General features: G+C 35.4%; 1 protein-coding gene across 1 annotated transcript in view; it reads right to left on the bottom strand.

Annotated features, from left to right (window-relative positions):
* Positions 1-20,006, bottom strand: part of SMCHD1 (structural maintenance of chromosomes flexible hinge domain containing 1) — a 127,315-nt gene that overhangs the window by 37,466 nt on the left and 69,843 nt on the right. Inside the window, exons 26-34 of the mRNA XM_060118750.1 lie at positions 18,810-18,958; positions 17,794-17,882; positions 17,078-17,196; positions 14,390-14,557; positions 11,142-11,267; positions 8,906-8,985; positions 8,522-8,679; positions 6,069-6,184; positions 4,963-5,027 (exon numbers count right to left, since the gene is read on the bottom strand). Coding sequence (XP_059974733.1) covers positions 4,963-5,027; positions 6,069-6,184; positions 8,522-8,679; positions 8,906-8,985; positions 11,142-11,267; positions 14,390-14,557; positions 17,078-17,196; positions 17,794-17,882; positions 18,810-18,958 — 1,070 coding nt within the window. The remainder of the gene's footprint in view (positions 1-4,962; positions 5,028-6,068; positions 6,185-8,521; positions 8,680-8,905; positions 8,986-11,141; positions 11,268-14,389; positions 14,558-17,077; positions 17,197-17,793; positions 17,883-18,809; positions 18,959-20,006) is intronic.

Below are 20,006 nucleotides of genomic sequence, written 5' to 3' on the forward strand. Positions count from 1 at the left end.
CATCCCAAAACATCTAGAACACAAACTCTGTGTTCAAAAATGAACACAGTGGCAAAAAATGAAAAAACAGGAATACAAAGTTGACAAAGTAAACACAAAAAATGCTGAATTATATATCGAGTGAATTTTGCTTTATTTCTACACAAATTTCCTACTCAGTTTTATATTGTGAATTTATAGATTTTCCAGCTGATCTTTTTATGTTGCTTTGTTTTCCATTTATATATTCTAAATATATAACTATATATATATATATAGAATATATTTATTGTGATTTAATTATCAATAAAGAACTCAGTACCTAGTAAGAGGTAGACTTGCTAGACTATTTTGGTCACAAACACAATGCATATATAAACGACAGTCTACGGTATACCTTGTCTGATACGTGCAATGTGGTTCATGACCTCTAAGTTGGCTCTGCCATGTCATTCATATTCTCAAAATATTGGCATAATGTAGTAAACAAAGGCTGTGAACACACATCTGAATTGAAATTCTGCCTATAACATACACACAACCTTGGAGAAAATTATGTAACCTTTCTCTAGGTTGTGTTTTCTCTGAGGATAATTCCTAATAGAGTTCCAGTAAGAATGAAACAAGACTTCTGCTCCCAAATGGCAGACCAACACTTCCGGATGAAGGTAACCATATTAAAAAAGACATCTGCTTGAAAATGTTTGAGAGATAATAAGCAAAAGTGAAAAAAATGACTCAGCAGGATACAAGATAGCATGGAGACCCTGGGAAGTGAGTTTCATATTTAAGGTTGCTTGACTCCTGGGAGAATATCTTAGGAGTAGAAGTGGACCTAAAGCAGACAGGCTCCCAAGGGAAAAGCAACTGAGCTTAGAATTATCTCAATCTCTGAAAACGGACCAAAATGATAATAGACTGCTACTGTCTATCCCAGACAACAGACAGAAGCAAATGTAAACTCCATCTGGAGAAAGAGAACATCTTAGACTTCAAATTATTTCTATAAATATGCATAAATAAAAAGTATGGTAAAAAAAAAAAAAACCCAAATAAATCGGTACATGAAGAGGCAAGAGAATCAGAATGAAAGCCAAAAGAAACAAGAGACAATCAAAACAGACCAAAACGAACTCCAGACAGATTTCAATAAACTCTGATTACTGCTCAAGGTAATAAAAGACAAGACTGAAAATTCCAACCGAGAACTGGACCTTTAAAAAAAAACTAAAAATACCAAACAGAAATTAATAATTCAAAGATGAATTTAATAGCAATTAGATACCACTGAACAGAGAGAGATTAGTTAATTGAAGGTAGCTGAAAGTATCTAGAATGAAGAAAGACAAAAATATGGCAAATAGAGAAAAGAGGGTAAGAGAGAATACTATAAGGACTAAGCGCATGTAAATAAGAGTGTAAGGAGGAGAAGAGGAAAAGAATGAGGCAGAAGCAGTATTTGATGAAATAATGGCTGACAATTTAAAAAAACTGAACAAAGACCACAAAATCAAAGGCTATGAAAACCAAACAGGATAAATTTCAAAAAATCCAAACATAGGCACATCACAGTAAAACTGCTGAAAACAAAATTCAAAGCAACCAAAAAGGAGGGTAAATGGTGACTTTTCAAAGTAACAACAGTTAAAACTGATCGTTAACTTCTCAACAGAAATGATGGGACAGTGAAAGATGGCTTGGAAGTACTGCAAGAAAGAAATGGCCAACCTAGAAAATCATGTCCAGAAAAATATTTTTCAAGCATGAAGATGGAATATATTTTTAGGTAAAAATTAGATAATCTGTCACCAGCAGCTGTGCACTTGAAAATATTAAAGGAACTTCCTCAGATGAAAAATGATCCCAGGTGGAAGCCCTGAGTTGAAGATTAACAGAAAGGATAAATGAATTAAAGTCTAAATGAACACTGACTATATAAAATAATAATGCCATGAAAGACTTAATATACACAACAACAAAGGCATGTTAAGTTGGGAGAGAGAAAATGGAACTTAAGTGTTCTAAGATTCATGCACTGACCAAAAAGAGGGTACAAAATGTAAATTGCCATTTAGACATTGATATGTCAACTATGCATGTTGTAATCCCTAAATTAATTAATTTTAAAAATAAACAGAATCACTTAGAAAATAGTAAAAAAATGCAAAACTACCAAGTTAATGAGGAATAGAAAATGAAAATAAAAACAATAAATTTTTTTAAAAAAAGAAAGTAACAAAGAATAGTTGGATCAATAAAAAACAGTAAGATATAGACTCAAAAAGCAAGCATTGGATCATTCTCAATTGTGAAAAACTGAAACTATTTCCAATAAGATCAGGAACAAGACAAGGTTGCCCACTCTCACCACTATTATTCAACATAGTTTTGGAAGTTTTACCCACAGCAATCAGAGAAGAAAAAGAAATAAAAGGAATCCATATCGGAAAAGAAGAAGTAAAACTGTCACTATCTGCAGATGACATGACACTATACATAGAGAATCCTAAAGATGCTACCAGAGAACTACTAGAGCTAATCAATGAATTGGGTAAAGTAGCAGGATACAAAATTAATGCACAGAAATCTCTTGCATTCCTACACACTAATGATGAAAAATCTGAAAGAGAAATTAAGGAAATGATCTAGCTTAAGGAACTAAAAAGGGTTGTTTATAGATGTTGATTTCAATGTTATTTATAATAATGAAAATGGAAATAATCTAATTAGCCCAAAATATGTGAATAGTTAAGTAAATTATGATGTATTTTCAAAATAAAATAATCTCTCTATTAAAAAAAAAAAAAGCAAGCATTGGACTTCCCTGGTGGTGTAGTGGTTAAGAATCCGCCTGCCAATGAAGGGGACATGGGTTCGATCCCTGGTCTGGGAAGATCCCACGTGCCACGAAGCAACTAAGCCTGTGTGCCACAACTACTGAGCCTGTGCGCTAGAGCCCATGAGCCACAACTACTGAGCCCATGTGCCACAACTACTGAAGCCCACGCGCCTAGAGCCCATACTCCACAACAAGAGAAGCCACCGCAATGAGAAGCCCGCACCCCGTGACAAAGAGTAGCCCCTGCAAGCCGCAACTAGAGAAAGCCTGCACATGGCAATGAAGACCCCCCAAAATAAATTAACTAATTTTTTAAAAAGGCAAGCTTTTTTTCTTTTTTTGCGGTACACGGGCCTCTCACTGTTGTGGCCTCTCCCGTTGCGGAGCACAGGCTCCAGATGCGCAGGCTCAGCGGCCATGGCCCACGGGCCTAGCTGCTCCGCGGCATGTGGGATCTTCCCGGACCGGGGCAAGAACCCGTGTTCCCTGCATCGGCAGGCGGACTCTCAACCACTGCGCCACCAGGGAAGCCCCAAGGCAAGCATTTTTGAAATACATAATAGCTAAACTTTTCAATTAAAAATTATTATCATTATTATTATTTTTTGGCTGCATTGGGTCTTTGTTGCTGCACGCAGGCTTTATCAATAAAGAGAGAGAAAACTTAAAAGGAAACCAAAAACAAATTCTGCAGCTGAAAAGCACAGTAACTGAAGTGAAAATTTCACTACAGGTATTCAAAGGCAGATTTGAGAAGGTAGAAGAAATAGCAAACTTGAAGATAAGACAGTGGAAATGAGAGTCTGAGGAACAGAAAGAAAAATGATTGAAGGAAAGTGAACAGAGCCTAAGGGACCTGAGATGCTATCAAGTGGACCAACATACACATTGTGGGAGTTCAAGGAGAAAAGAGGGAAAAGGGGGCAGAGATCATGTTTGAAGAATGGCTGAAAACTTCCCTAGGTTGATGAAAGACATGAATATAAGTATAAAGATGCTCAAGGAATTCCAAGTAAGATAAACTCAGAGACCCACACCAAGACACATTATTACAAACTTTCAAAGGACAAAGAAAAAGAAAATATTAAGAGCAGCGAGAGAAGAGCAAATCATTACATACAAGGGATCCTCAATAAGATTATGAGATTTCTCATCAGTAAGTTTGGAAGCCAGAAGGCAGTGGGCCCATGTTTTCAAAGTGCTAAAAGAAAGAAACTGTCAACGAAGAATCCTACATCTAGCAACTGTTCCTCAAAAGTGAGGGAGAAATTAAGACATTCTCAGATAGGAATTCCCTGCAGTCCAGTGGTTAGGACTCTGCACCTCCACTGCAGGGGGCACGGGTTCAATCCCTGGTCAGGGAACTAATAAGATCCTGCATGCTACACAGTGCAGTGACATTCTCAGATAAACAAAAGCTAAGGGAGTTCATTACCACTACACCTGGCCTGGAAGAAATATTCATGGGAGTCCTACAAGGTAAAATGAAAGAACAAGACACAGTAACTTGAAGCCACATGGAAAAATAAATACCTCAACAAAGGTAAATACACAGGTAATTGTAAATGCTGTTATTATTGTAACAATGATTTATATCTATACTTGTACATTTTGCTTTCTATATGGCTTAATAAACTATACACTTAAAGAAATAAAACAAAGCAATTATTAGTCTAAAAGGAAAGAAACATTTCTAATAAATAAAAGAAACCTTAGACACCATCTCTCAAAAACCATTTTCAGATTTCAAAGTACAGGTCCAGACTAAAGAAGCAACACTCAAAGTCACATAGTTAAACAATAAAAACCTAGTTCAGCTTTTTTACTTCATAAGATCTTAAGTTTAGAATTACAGAAATGTTGTATAGAATAAAATATAAAGTGCTCTGACGACAGAATTCTTCTGATGTTTTTGATAGTTTTGAAAACAAATATATCTATCACAACAATCTTTCCCCAAACCGTTTCACAAAGTTTGCAAACAAAATATTTTCTCAAAAAACTTCCTGACCAAAAAATTAAGAAAGTAACATTTTCTATTCAATCATAAATTATTTCTCCCTAGCTCAGCAGGCAAATGTTGCCAAGGCTGATTAACTTCATAACAAAATATGCACTAAAATATGAAACAATTTGAGAAATACCTGAAGTAGAAGCAGCCATCTTCCTTGTCATTATCCTTTATTTTATTACAACTAAATATTTCTGCCTAGAAGGAAAAGTAGGAAAGAAGGGGGAGATGGAGAAACATTAAACATAGTGTATTTACAATAAAAATTTATTTTTCCTTTCACCAAGTGTGAACCCAGATCACATCTGGATTGATAAATACACACAAACACACCCCTACATGTATATATCTTTACCATGCATGTATGACACAAAAGTGAGATTAGTTACGATGGAAAGATATACCATTAATTATTAAAGGGCACAAAACAGATCTTAAAGGTGGTGACATAATTTTAAGGTAAAAGCAGCTTGATGGGACTGATGGTATAAATTCAGGAAGCTAGTTTCCTAAACAGATGACTAAACTGAACCATAAATCCTGAAAGATGTCATTAAATCAGGACCCCTGATATAGCTTGGTTTAGTTTCCAATTTGAGATTTATTTTAGATTGGCACTGTCTGGTATGGTAGCCAATAACTACATGTGACTACTGAGCACTTGAATTGTGACTGGTCCAAATAGAGGTGTTGTAAGCATAAAATACACACCAAATTTCAAAGACTTGGAAAGATACAAGAATGTAAAATATCATTATTAAATTTTAAAGTATTGAGTTCATGGTGAAATGGTAACTTTTTGTATATTAGTTTAAAACTATATTAAAATTAATTTTATTTCTTTTTATTTTTTAATGTGGCTACTAGCAGAATTCAGAATTTGAGTATCACGTGTGGCTGGTATTATATTTCTATTCGACTATGAGGCTTCGGACTCTCAAACTGTTCTCTCCACTCTACCCCCTTCTTTAATTTACTCTGTAGTCTATCAATCACATCTCCTTTTCTCACTTTCTGTATTATCTCTTAGTGGTATTTAGTTTTTTGCCTTGTGCTACTGTTCTTTAGACTTAATTCTGAAACATACTCTGAAGCATCTTTTAAAAATCCTAAGTGATGGAATGGGTTACTTTCTAGTTCTCCAGGATATACACACTGCATTTTTATATTAAATTACATTTAATTTTATGTTAAATGTAAGAGCTACTTTTAATTTCTAAAATGCTTTCTATGACTCACATTTGCTGGTGGTCGGTTCCCACTGTTTGACAGTTTCCACATTTTCATGGAAATACGTGCTGGATTAATATTTTTAATGATACTGTCATCTTCAGAAATAACAGTAATCATAAAATCTGTAATGATGAACATTAAAAAATTATTTTCTTTCTAGTTCAATTAGTGGATTTGGCTAAATAACTGTATGTCTTAAAGCATACATCTTGTTTAAGTGTTAATAATAAAATTCTAATGAAGAAATAAAACAATTCTTTAATTAGTCTTCCCCAACAATTTGTCTACAGAACTTAATCATAACAGGTAACTCTCCAGTGCTCAATCTCCCACAAAAATCTAATAAATACATCTTTGCTATTAATAATCCTTTGTCTTATTTTCACAGTCTGCCAAGCAAGACCAAAAAGGTTAGACTGTGTTATTTGTAGCACAAGGAACTATATTCAATATCCTGTGATACTATTGGGCATATACCCTGAGAAAACCATAATTCAAAAAGAGACAGGTACCACAATGTTCATTGCAGCACTATTTACAATAGCCAGGACATGGAAGCAACCCAAGTGTCCACTGACAGATGAACGGATAAAGAAGATGTGGCATATATACAATGGAATATTACTCAGCCATAAAAAGAAACGGAATTGAGTTATTTGTAGTGAGGTAGATGGACCTAGAGTCTGTCATACAGAGTGAAGTAAGTCAGAAAGAGAAAAACAAATACTGTATGCTAACACATATATATGGAATCTTAAAAAAAAAAAAAAGGTTCTGATGAACCTAGGGGAAGGACAGGCATAAAGACGCAGACACAGAGAATGGACTTGAGGACACGGGGAAGGGGAAGGGTAAGCTGGGATGAAGTGAGAGAGTAGCACTGACATATATACAGTACCAAATGTAAAATGGACAGCTAGTGGGAAGCAGCTGCATACCACCAAGAGGTCAGCTCTGTGCTTTGTGACCACCTAGAGGGGTGGGATAGGGAGGGTGGGAGGGAGGCACAAGAGGGAAGGGATACGGGGATATATGTATACGTATAGCTGATTCACTTTGTTTTCCAGCAGAAACTAATACAACATTGTAAAGCAATTATACTCCAATAAAGACATTAAAAAAATATATCCTGTGATAAACCATCATGGAAAAGAACATGAAAAAGAATGTATTTATATGTATAACCGAGTCACTCTGCTGTACAGCAGTAATTATCACAACATTGTAATTCAACTATACTTCTATAAAAAATAAATTAAAAAAAAGGTTAGACTACAGATATTCAGCAATCTAGAATAGGCCAAATGGTTACAAACCTATATGCTTTATGTAGTCTGAGAATACAATGTTTACTTTCTTTTATGATTTTCAATAGCATACAGTAGCTAAACTATTATTACTTGTAATAGTCCCTTATATTTATCACCTGTAATATTCACTTGTCACCTATTACAGTTTTTTTTTTTTTTTTTTTTTTTTGGCAGTACGCGGGCCTCCCACCACGGTGGCCTCTCCCGCTGCGGAGCACAGGCTCCGGACGTGCAGGCTCAGCGGCCATGGCTCACGGGCCTAGCCACTCTGCGGCATGTGGGATCTTCCCGGACCGGGGCACAAACCCGCATCCCCTGCATCGGCAGGCGGACTCCCAACCACTGCGCCACCAGGGAAGCCCCACCTATTACAGTTTTTAATCACAGGAAATAGGTCTTATCTCCCTTAACAGATTTCAAAGGCTATAATTATTTAAAATTATTGTTAATATTTCAATCTTAAATATTTCTGGTCTGCTTCTTTCACTGCTTGTAACTATGAACAGGACTTCATCCTCTCAAGAAAACCAAAGTCTTCAAGAAAATTACCTATACAAAGCAAATACGATTTCCTATTGACTTGGCTCCTCCCATATTACACTGAAATCATTTGCTTACTTGATTATCTCCTACATTAGACTGAACTCATTGAAAACTGTCATGTTCATTACTGGAATTAGGAGTCTAGCATAGTGGATGGACATAGCAGGTGTTCAGTAAATGTTTGTTGTTCTGAAGTATCTTTAATTGTAAATTATGATGTGATGCATTTCCATCCAAATTAAGCTGAACAGTCCTGGTTCTGTCTGGTTTAACAGTGCAACAAATTTAGAACATACCCCCACAGTTTTGCCATTTAGCAGTTCATACTTTTGCAGAATCTCACAATTCAGCAAATGAACAAACACAAACTGATTATCTTAAGCTATCAGTTTATATATGAACTTTTAGTTCATTCTTGACCGTTAAAGGAATGTAGGATATAGGGGAGAGGGAAGACATAGCTAAGTCAAGTGTACTTTCTTATTTGAAAGGCCACAACATGCTTGCTTTTTTATCATGCTGAACACCCAGGATAAATAATTTATTCCACTAATGTAAGAGGTAAATTAATACTACAAATTTATTTTAAAACTGTGAATTACTCACCAGTGAAAATACCCCCTGCTAAAAAGGAAGCATCTTTGTCATATTTAACATTGAGACGAATGGGTTTTTCAGGGTCTGGAAGAATCATTAACTTAATTGTGGGTCCTTCTATGGTATTCTTGTTATAAATGGCTTTAACCTGCATAATATGTTCTCCTCTAAAAAGAAAAAAGGGGAAGGAGGTTCAAACTTCATTAGTTGTAACTAAAAATTCTGAGACAATTTATACAAAGTTTAACTCATTTAGGAAACCTCTCTTCTCCTGTTCCATTCCAACTCCTGACTATCACTAAATAGAAGGCTAGTTATTACTCTTAACTTAATCAAGTAATAACAAAAATCAACCTCTATAATACCAATAACTATCAAACTTTCAGTTCTTACCTAGGGGCATAAACACTGAACACTCCCAAATTAGCCCTGCCCCTTTCATCGGTTTTATGCTGTTGGTTTGAAGGAGTGAGCTAAAAACAAAACAAAACGGTTAATTAGAAAATTTTAGGAATCAAATTCTTTTCCTCTATTACTATTTAAAAAGCTAAATTTGCACAGTCTAAAATCTAAAGTTGTCTAATTTGAACTAGTTGAAATGATATAATACGTAATCACATAATCCAAAGGATAATAATCACTCATACTCAATTAAACTAGAATTTTGTGTATTTCAATTATTAAGTTGCAGAATTCAATGTTCAGTTTCAATAACGCTGATATATCAAGTGAAGTTTGGTCACACAAACACTGAAGGTATATTCCAAAACTGGGGGGTTGTGAGAGTCAGCGCAGGAAAAATAAACATAAATACACATACATAATTTCAAGTCAAGGCATAATACCATGTCCATCATTAGTTACTTCATCTTTCTCTTAATATTTACTCAGATGTGCTTCTTAAATCTTTGTTGAAATACTACTTTTGCATTGATAACCAAGCTTTTACTTTTAAGTGATTAAGAATCAGTGGCCACATTTCCTAATCATTGGTTAGAAGAGTCTTTCAGTCTTTTGCAGATGCTTCTCTAAAAAACTAGGATCATACTCTTATTACCAGTAGAAAATAATCACTATTTAACTCTCTTGGAAGCAAACATTAAGAACAAAAGTAAATGTGAAGACTGTAGAAGCAGGAAAATCAGACTCTCTCCTAAATCCTAATACCCAATTTCTGTTTAATGGAACCTGAAGATTAGGTAATTATGGTACATGCAGACCAAAAAAAAAAAAAAAGCAATAGTTGGTGAGACAAAAGTGAGAAAGAGTAATTGAACTGCTAGAATAAAACCCTATATTTGTACCTGTTTCATTTACCCTCCAATCCATCTTCTCTCAAACTTATCTTTCTCAAAGTCTTTCTTCCATCTGGGTCCTAAATCTGTTGCTAAGCCAGAGAAGTAAGCCTTCTATTTCAGGCTATATAGCAGCAATAGTGTAGTCTTTTTCTGACAGGCTAAGACCTCTGACCCTTTCCACTTTACTCTGAAAATAAGTTCATGTGGATCACAAGTCATTCTTGGCACTTTAATCTCCTGTATAGCTTTTATTTATTTATTTTCATTTATTGTCTTTTGGCCACGCACATGGCATGCAAGATCTTAGTTCCCCGACAAGGGATTGAACCTGTGCCCCCTGCAGTGGAAGCACATAGTCCCAACCACTGGACTGCCAGGGAATTCCCTCCTGTATAGCTTTTAAGATAAACTTGTTGAGTCCTACAAAATCCCCACTGGGATTCTTAATGAACTAATGGATTAATTTCAAGTGAACTGTGTATTTACATAATACCAACTTTTTGCATCCACTAAAATTATAAAATTTGTGGAGGGATACTCAAGCCTGGCTAAAGATAACTCCAAGAACTCGCTTCTGTGTTGCCTGGCAACAACCTGGCTGGGACAAATGAATTCCCTTCAACCAACAGGAGAGACTTGTGAAAATATAACTTTGCAAGGGACTGGCAGCTCCTTTCCTTCCCCCTTGCAGGAGGGCATAAACTTTGTGCCAGGCATCCAAAGTCCCCCCTACATCCTGGTTACCCCAATACTAATGTAAACACTTGGTACCTAATCTTGGACTTCCCAGTATCCAAGCACTATGTCTGTGCCCAAACATTACGAGGCCATGTTCATGTTTGCCGAATTCCCTAGAACACAAGCCAGTATAGGTCCAACAGCTATGCCCAGGCCCTGGTAGCTCTCCAAAAGGTAGGTGGAGTACAGCTACTCGCATGACTCTTTTCCCTCACCCTTAGGGCTTGTAAGTTTCCCCAAGAATACCTGTTTCATAACCCATACTGCAGGTCATTGTATCTGCCATCATTCACCTGACGTCAGCATTATCTATTCTTAATCTGAAATCCAAATATTATTAATATTGTATAATAAACACTCAGACATAACTGCAGAATATTGCCCCTTGTTACACTGTTTGCAAGATATAAACTGTACTTCCTCAAACTAACTATTAAAAATTTTAGGTTAACTTAAACTAAGCAATAATGAAGATTATATAAGACTATTTAAAAAAAAACAAAAAAAGAAATGTGACACCTAAAGACATGATCCTGAGGATGAAAGCCAGAATTTTAAGTAAGTGAAAATATTTAAGAATGTTTAAAACTTACCTTTAAATTGTTAGCTTTTATAAGATTTATTTTAACCTGTGGCACAAGTGCTGGATTATCCCACTGATCACAAAGTTGAACAATGAGAGGATTCTGTAGTTCTCTTCCGTTAATCACTGGAATGGACTAGAACAGATATAATAATTTTAAGAAGCACTAAAACATATAGGCCAAACAATATGATTACTATTTAAGTGAAACAATCACTTAATATATATGTTTTATTTACAAATAGTTCCTTTCATCAATTAAAATAAACTTCTGAAAGTCAATCATGTTGTCACAAATGATCCTCTTCTTAGAGAAATGATTGAAAATTTGATAAACGGGAAAATATCATTTGACATTACTGGCTTCTAGAGCCAGTCAAGAATTCTAAAATTTACATATTAGAAGGACTTCCTTGGAAACAGAAGCTTATCTTAGGTTCTCATCTTTAGCACTGTCATCTACAGTTTAACTCCTCCATCAATTGTCAGCACTCTACCAGTCTACACGAAGCAATAATGCACAGCTTTCCAACTCTTGGTTAAACAGGACTAGTCACAGATAACCTACACCGTCTTGTTAGCTTAAGATGTTTCTTGCTTTTCCATTATTTCACGTAAGGCCTGTGTAACTCTGCAAATTTGTGTGCCAACATATGAATACTGGATATATCAAAAGAAAACATATTGTCAAGCAAGAAACCTGTGAAAGTCCAATCCTCTGTGTCAGATTTTAAAAGTTAAAAAAAAAAAAGAAGATAGTAAAGATATAACTTGCGAAAAAGGAAAGCTGATTTATCATCTCTCTCCTACTAATAATGTTCCCTCCGCTTCCTCCACCCCTCACCTTACTTGAGGAAGTTGTTTACCAAATTACGTTAGGAGGTTGCTAAAAGTGGGAGAAAAATTAATAATGTGTTAGGGCTAGAACTTTTTTTTTAAAAGATACCCTTGAAGCTGGTTCAGTTTAAATGCTTGACTACCAAAAGATATTCATGGCTAGACTGTATTTTACCTGCAAAAATTTATAAAAAGCTTGAATATATAAAAAGTGCTGATGTTTCCAAATGTAAACACTACAGGGTCTTTATTCCTAATTACATAATTGTCTATCCATCAAATAGTAACTACTTTTAAAGACTATCTTTCAGTAAATGACTTGTAGCAAAAGCTTTTAGTTGAACATTTTTCTGGGTAGTAGTGGGGAAAGCAAATATCCAAAATCAAATGTTCATGAATACAAATCTGCCCTTTTCCACTTTGCCACTTTTTAATACTGTCGTGTAATGTAATATTTCAGAACTTGTTTCCTATTTATAAAGAATGATAATACATCATAATGTTGCTGAAGATTAAATGAGAGAATATATGTGTATATTTAATATATTTTTTCTGTTTATCATGCTTAGGTGTTAAATCAGTTCCCCTTTTCTATTAAAGATCCTATAGGGGGACGGTAGGTCAAAAATTAAATTAGGAAATTCTAGGAAAACCACATATTCAATGACTACGTTTTCAAGCTCACCTACATATAATGTATCTCTTAACAGAATGAGAAATTCGTTTTAGGTTTCATTTTTAAAACTGTTGGATTTCAATGGTATCTGCAAATAAATCTTGTAATAAGTTTTTGAGTTAACAAGCTGTCATTATTTTTTATATTCCCCTCCTACAAAATCATATAAAAACATGAACATGTAAAGATTTTTTCCACCTCAAATGTATACAATTATTCCATGGTACAGTCAACAAATCCTTTATTGACATCATTAGGCACAAAGAATGTATTGATTTATGCAATATATGTGCTTCCAGATAAAAAATAAGTACACTCGCCTTTCAGTGAAATCCTTCAGTCAACACAGTATTACAAAAAAAATTGTTTTTAAAGGACATTCATATACTAGTTTATCTGTTTTTTTAAACTCACAAATCAAAAAAGGGCAATCTCAAACTAGGGCGCAGTGTATGTAAGCTTTTCTTAGATGATCAGTTCCTTTACAGGATAATTTCATTTACTACCACGGTCATGTGAGATCATTTCCCATTAGAAAAAAATAAGCTTTCATACCAACAGATAAGGCTCTGCCACACCATAACTGAACACCAGAATGTGAACATTTTAAAATTAGAATTCTAAAAATTGAATGAAAACTGAAAGGTAACAGATTTGACAGACATTTGCAAAATTAGTATTTAAGTATTAGTAATTAGTATTTAATTCAAAAAGAGTCATGTACCACAATGTTCGTTCCAGCTCTATTTACAATAGCCAGAACATGGAAGCAACCTAAGTGTCCATCGACAGATGAATGGATAAAGATGTGGCACATATATACAATGGAATATTACTCAGCCATAAAAGGAAACGAAACTTAGTTATTTGTAGTGAGGTGGATGGACCTAGAGTCCGTCATACAGAATGAAGTAAGTCAGAAAGAGAAAAACAAATACCGTATGCTAATTCATATACATGGAATCTAAAAAAAAGGTTCCGAAGAAGCTAGGGGCAGGACAGGAATAAAGAAGCAGACGTAGAGAGTGGACCTGAGGACATGGGGAGGGGGAAGAGTAAGCTGGGATGAAGTGAGAGAGTGGCATGGACTTATACATACTACCAAATGTAAAACAGATAGCTAGTGGGAAGCAGCCACACAGCACACGGAGATCAGCTCAGTGCTTTGTGACCACCTAAGGGGTGGGATAGGGAGGGTGGGAGGGAGACGCAAGAGGGAGGAGATACGGGGATATATATATACGTATAGCTGATTCACTTTGTTATAAAGCAGAAACTAACACACTATGGTAAAGCAATTATAGTCCAATAAAGATGTTAAAAAAAAAGATTTAACTATTTGCATAGGAAGGCAAACTGAAGTTTTTATGGATATAATGAATGACTTGATATCTGGTATGCTTTTAAAAATTCCAGCAAAAACATTTTTTTAATAAGTCAGTGAGAGAGAACAATGAAATAAAATTGGGCAAAAATCAGTAACTGTTGAAACTGGGGGTTTATTATACTTCTTTTACTTTTATGCATATTTAAAATTTTCTATTATAATAAAGTACTTATAATTTGAAGTATTACACTTTTTTAAACAAATGAGGGCATAGTGATGAATTAAATAATGAAGTATTAAAATTCATATTACTTTGTCCTTTTGTTACTGTTATTACTTCAACAACAAAATGTAAACATTTTGAAGCAATAAGTCATGTGATATTAAATTCTGTCAATCAAAGCAGGAAGGTACTTACCTCCTTTAACTCTGGCCAGTCTACAAGGAGAAGTTTGGCTGGTGGCCCAGAAATTAGCTGCACTCGAATAAAGTCAGAAAACTCACGCCAAGTAAAACAAAGATCCTTATTTCCAGGGGGACCTGGAATAAATTTGATGCCTCTCACGCTTATACTTTGTGTATTTTCCTAAGAAACAGGGAGATAATGTTTGGTTTCCAGAAAAATGAAAGAAAATGTTGTCACCACCCACGTGCATACAGATGTGTTTCTGGTATAACATCAGCAAGTAACTTACACATATGCCAATACTGGAGTTCCTTGAATTTCATCTCCTTGAGAGGAGAAACTGAAATTCTTTTTTGTGAGGGAGAAATCTAGAAGGTTCAAGCTATGTCCTTTTTCCTGATATTTTCCTAATTTCCCTCTTATTTACAGTTGCATTGTCTCCTTTCTATTCCCCAAATAGCCATGTACATGCTTGTCCAACACCCTTTGCACTCGCTCCTTCCCTGTGATTGCAACTTTTTTTTTACCTACATGGCTTTTCTTCAGGTTTTTGCTCACAGAATACCTTAACCAGAGGGGTTTTCTGTGACTACCCTATATGATGGTACCCTATTCCCACAGCCCACTTTAATTTTCTTCCTGTCACTCATTTCCTACCTGTTATATGCTCTCCCATTACAAGGTAATCTCTGAGAAGGCAGGGGCTTTGACTTGTCACAACCCCATCGCTGGTACTTAGAATGCCTAACATCTGTCAATGGGAATCAATGACACTAGCCTATAATCTTTGCCAAGTGACTGAAGTAGATAAACTGATTCCATACTGGCATGAGCACTGTAGTATTCGCATTTTAATAGTGACCCTTAATGATTTCATCATCTTAAATTTCCATTAAGTACAAATATATTCCAGCAGATTTAAAAAATCAGTTAAAATGTCATGTTTTATGATCTGAAACAACTGTTTGTAGAACATTTTCTGTAAAAAGACATTGCAAAACAATAAAAATTAATCTCCCCCCAAAGCCCACTGAGTGCAGGGGAGTTTTTTCATTATTTGGAAAACAAATTAAGCATTCATTAGTACAACATATTGAGAAGTTCAAAATATGTGAAGTCTATAGAATCCCACATTTATTAGTGAAACACCAAATGCCCTTTTTTTTTTTTTTTTTTTTTTTTTTGCGGTACGCGGGCCTCTCACTGTTGTGGCCTCTCCCGTTGTGGAGCACAGGCTCCGGACGCGCAGGCTCAGTGGCCATGGCTCACGGGCCTAGCCGCTCCACGGCATGTGGGATCTTCCCGGACTGGGGCACGAACCTGTGTCCCCTGCATTGGCAGGCAAACTCTCAACCACTGTGCAACCGGGGAAGCCCCCAAATGCCCTTTTGAAGAGGTGATGTCTTAAGTAATCTTGAATGTTATTCTGGTTTTACCTCCTATCTTAAAAATAAAATTTGCATGCACATTAACAAATTGTAGATGAGTATAAACAGAATTAAACACAAAATTCTGAAAGGCACTCTCTACGGTCTAATGTTGATATTATCAACGGAATGTACTTCAGAAGAGCAGTACATTTTATGAGGATGTGGAGATGATTTTAAGAAACAATGGCATATTAAAACCAGTTTTTTATTTTATTTTTATTTATTTTTTTTGCGGTATGCGGGTCTCTCACTGCTGTGGCCTCTCCCATTGCGGAACACAGGCTCCGGACGCTCAGGCTCAGTGGCCATGGCTCAGGGGCCCAGCCGCTCCGCGGCATGTGGGATCTTCCTGGATCGGGACACAAACCCGTGTCCCCTGCATCGGCAGGCGGACTCTCAACCACTGTGCCACCAGGGAAGCCCCAAACCTGATCTTTCACAGTAAACAAAAGACCATTAAAAGTTCCTCAGCAGTGCTAAGATATAGTGAAAGTGGTGTTCTGAAAACTAGAAAATAATAGCCCAGCAGATTAGTGGAAACAGAAATTCTAGGTGGGAGGGGCAACAAGGAGGCTATTATGATCATTCTGTCGGGTAAAAGGTATAATGGAGGCTCCAAAAGGAAGAACAGTTTTAAAAACAATTAAATGCCCTAAATGGATTCAACTTTACTTGGGCCTTAGAATTCCTTCTTTTTGACCTACTTGAGCCTGGTAGGTTCCTTGAAGGCTCAACTCCAACATCTTTTCTCGAAAACTGCCTTTAATCTCTCCAAGAAGAATACATTGTGTTTCCTTGCTTGTTTTAAACTGAAATAATTCCACCAGGGTTCTTATTTTTCAAGCTAATCTCAATTAACTGCACAGCTGCAAACTTTCACCACTAGTTTTCTCCCAGGCATTCTATTTAATGCAAGGACTGAGCACCAAGAAATTTTACTCAAATAGCTACATGAAAAACTATCTTTATATTCATATCAAAATATTTAAGGATGAAATGATATGATGTATGGAATTTGCTTCAAAGTGATAGATAAGGAGGAAGTGATGAATGCTGAAGCTGACTGATGGGATCATGGGAATTACTTATACTATTTATTCTATCTTTGCATATGTTCAAAATTTTTCATTATAAAACTTATTTTAATGCCTTTTATAATTTCTCATTGTAAACACTGAAATCAAGTCTCTCTTATTTTTGTTTTCCCCCCAACTTTTTGTTATATATAAACTGAACAGAATAAGCCAACTGTTATGGAAAACAGCCATACCTGAAAAGTAGTTTGCAAATGTGAGCTATCAAGTCCAACCCCAGCAATTCCCAAGGCAGATAGAGAACTTGGTGAAAATGCTTGAATCTGATTTCCATATTGATCTGTAACTATTATAACTATAAAAGGGGGAGGAAGTTTAATTTTAAAGCATCAATAAAATATACAAATATCCATAAACACACTTATATACTTAATTAAAATTATACTTAGAAACTCATTCTAACTTTGTTCTTGTGTATTTTTTTGGTAAAAAGTAATTATAATCACTTCTTTAATAATCACTATAAACATAATAAGAATACACATAAGTACACTTATATTTACATATTTAACATGATGCTGAGGTTAATCAAGTTTTTTACCATGAACATTTGAAGAAAATAATTTAGTATTATGTAATATCCTAGATATAAGAAAAATACAGGATACATATGAACCCACTAATATATTTACTTTTCACTCTTAACATTAACTATTATCATTTCTAACAAAAGTCAACATTCTTTTCAACAAACTATTTTTGCCAAACTGATTTCACAGTTAGGTCAGCATACGCAAAGACAAGGAAAATGCTTCAATCTTTCCAACAATGGAATTTAAACCATAGACTGTATATAAATCCCAAGTTTTCCTTTCAGATTATGTATGCCAAAACATGAACGTAAGGAAATATTATAGAAGTGTTTTAAAGAAAGAAAGCAGGCCATACTAACCTATTTCTCCTTGAAGCTCTTGGCCCATCTGTACTGTTTTTCCTCCTTTTAATTCACATTTTAGATGTTTAGGTTCATCAGGAAGTGGTCTGCAATTGATTAACAAGTTAAAGGCCTTACTTGCACCATTAATTGTAGAAAAAAATTAGTTTAAATATGCTAAAGAGTAATAAATACAACACTCGTTTTCTAAAACTTAAATAAAGTAACACCCCTCTAAATACCTCCATTTATATAATGTAACTATTAACCCAAAAGGAAACAGAGAACATATAGCTTGCAAAGAGAGTAGAGAATACTGACAAAAAAAAACAACAACAAAAAAAACACATGTGTTAGATCACAGTTATCTACGCTGGATTAAAAGGAACTTATGCCATGAGAGCACTGAGAAAGAAAACAGATGGGTCTGTAAAAATGACTCATCAAGAGATCTGTCTCTGGCTGAAGAGTTGTACATCTTACAATTTTATCTCAAACGTGGAGCTATTCTAAGTGCTGGAATAGTATGGAAATGTGTAGAGGAATTAAAGTGAAAAACGTTATTAAAAAAGAGGCAGCCGAGGAACTGACAGGCCAGGGTGAGGACAGGTTTTCAATATAGTTACTTAAATCTTCCCCTTTTCTATCAGGTGGACTCAGCTTTGAAAATCATCACTAACCAATGAAAACATTCTTCCTTCTGAACAACACACTGATCACACTGTATCTTTTGGACTTTTCATGTCTGTCATTCTGCATGAGTTTTCACTGTTGCTTGTCCTAGGAGGGCTTTCCTTTATCAAAAGTTCTAGTTCTGACAGATACTAGAGGGTCAGTTAAGCAGAAGCTTGTAACGATATTAAGAATTAATCACTATTTTCAGTGAAGCTTTATTCCGAAGACAACCTATTTCCAAAAAATTGTGAAAATTTCTATATTAAAGAACAACTTTGGCATGTGTGCTTTGGAGAAAAGCACTTTTGTCGCCATATGCTGAATTTTGAAATACCTCAAAATATAATATGCCCACAAACCTTACTGTAAATGCACTTTCCAAAGACACATGATCATCTTGGAATGAAACCTGGCAATAGCGCATATCTTTTACAGATGTTGGTACTTGTACATCAGGAAGCAGACCCTGTAGTAAGTGCTCTTTGTTAATCTCAGGAGTCCAATTAACCTAGAAGAAAAATTATATATTTAAGAATAATATAAAGCTTAATCTAATGCCGTCCAACTGCCACTTATCTTACCAAAGACTCTTAAAATTATAACCCATCCTCCCCACCTCTAAGGAAAGAGAAAAGCCCCTTATGACCAGAAATGATGGTCGTTCATATATTACTATAATAAAAAAGTATCTTCTTCATTGTCTTTCCTGATAATGTTGCCACCATATCTTTCAATGCAATAAAATAAATATTCCTAAGTCATTTCTTTAGCTTTTGCCTCAAGATTATCACTGTGGTCATTATAGTTTTAAAAAAACCATGTTGATCAAATCATGTGATCAGTTCTGAGAAGTAACAGTCAATCTTTTTTTTTGAAAAGAATCTTATTAATACAGGTTTTAAATGAGATCTAAGTGGACCTGATTCAGCAAGGTGAGAAAACAAGTTAAATCCACTAATGTAATTACCATCCTGGCCACATCTTGATCTTAATCCACTCTGGAATGTTTTCAGCTCTAATTTTAACTTTACATCTCTTAAATTCCATATTTTGTTATCTGATCCATTTTTTTAAGTTGATTACCCTAAGCTATCCTTTTAAACTTCCAATCCTTTCTATTTAAGAATTTTTACCTCAACTTTATGCTTTTAGCCTTCTATAGTTGTGATTCTTAAATCATTGATATTCTAATATTTTAATCCTAGTTTATGCTCTTCTTTCTTAGTTACCTTTTTTTTAAAAAAAAATAAACTTATTTGTTTATTTTTGGCTGCATTGGGTCTTCATTGCTGCGCGCGGGCTTTTCTCTAGTTGTGGCGAGCGGGGGCTACTCTTCGTTGTGGTGCACAGGCTTCTTGTTGTGGTGGCTTCTCTTGTTGCGGAGCATGGGCGTTATGCGCGCGGGCTTCAGTAGTTGTCAATCGCGGGCTCTAGTGCGCAGGCTCAGCAGTTGTGGCACACAGGCTTAGCTGCTCTGCGGCATATGGGATCTTCCAGGACCAAGGCTCGAACCCATGTCCCCTGCACTGGCAGGCGGATTCTTAACGACTGCACCA

The sequence above is a fragment of the Mesoplodon densirostris genome, chromosome 15 (genome assembly GCF_025265405.1).
Source record: "Mesoplodon densirostris isolate mMesDen1 chromosome 15, mMesDen1 primary haplotype, whole genome shotgun sequence".
Taxonomy (NCBI): domain Eukaryota; kingdom Metazoa; phylum Chordata; class Mammalia; order Artiodactyla; family Ziphiidae; genus Mesoplodon; species Mesoplodon densirostris.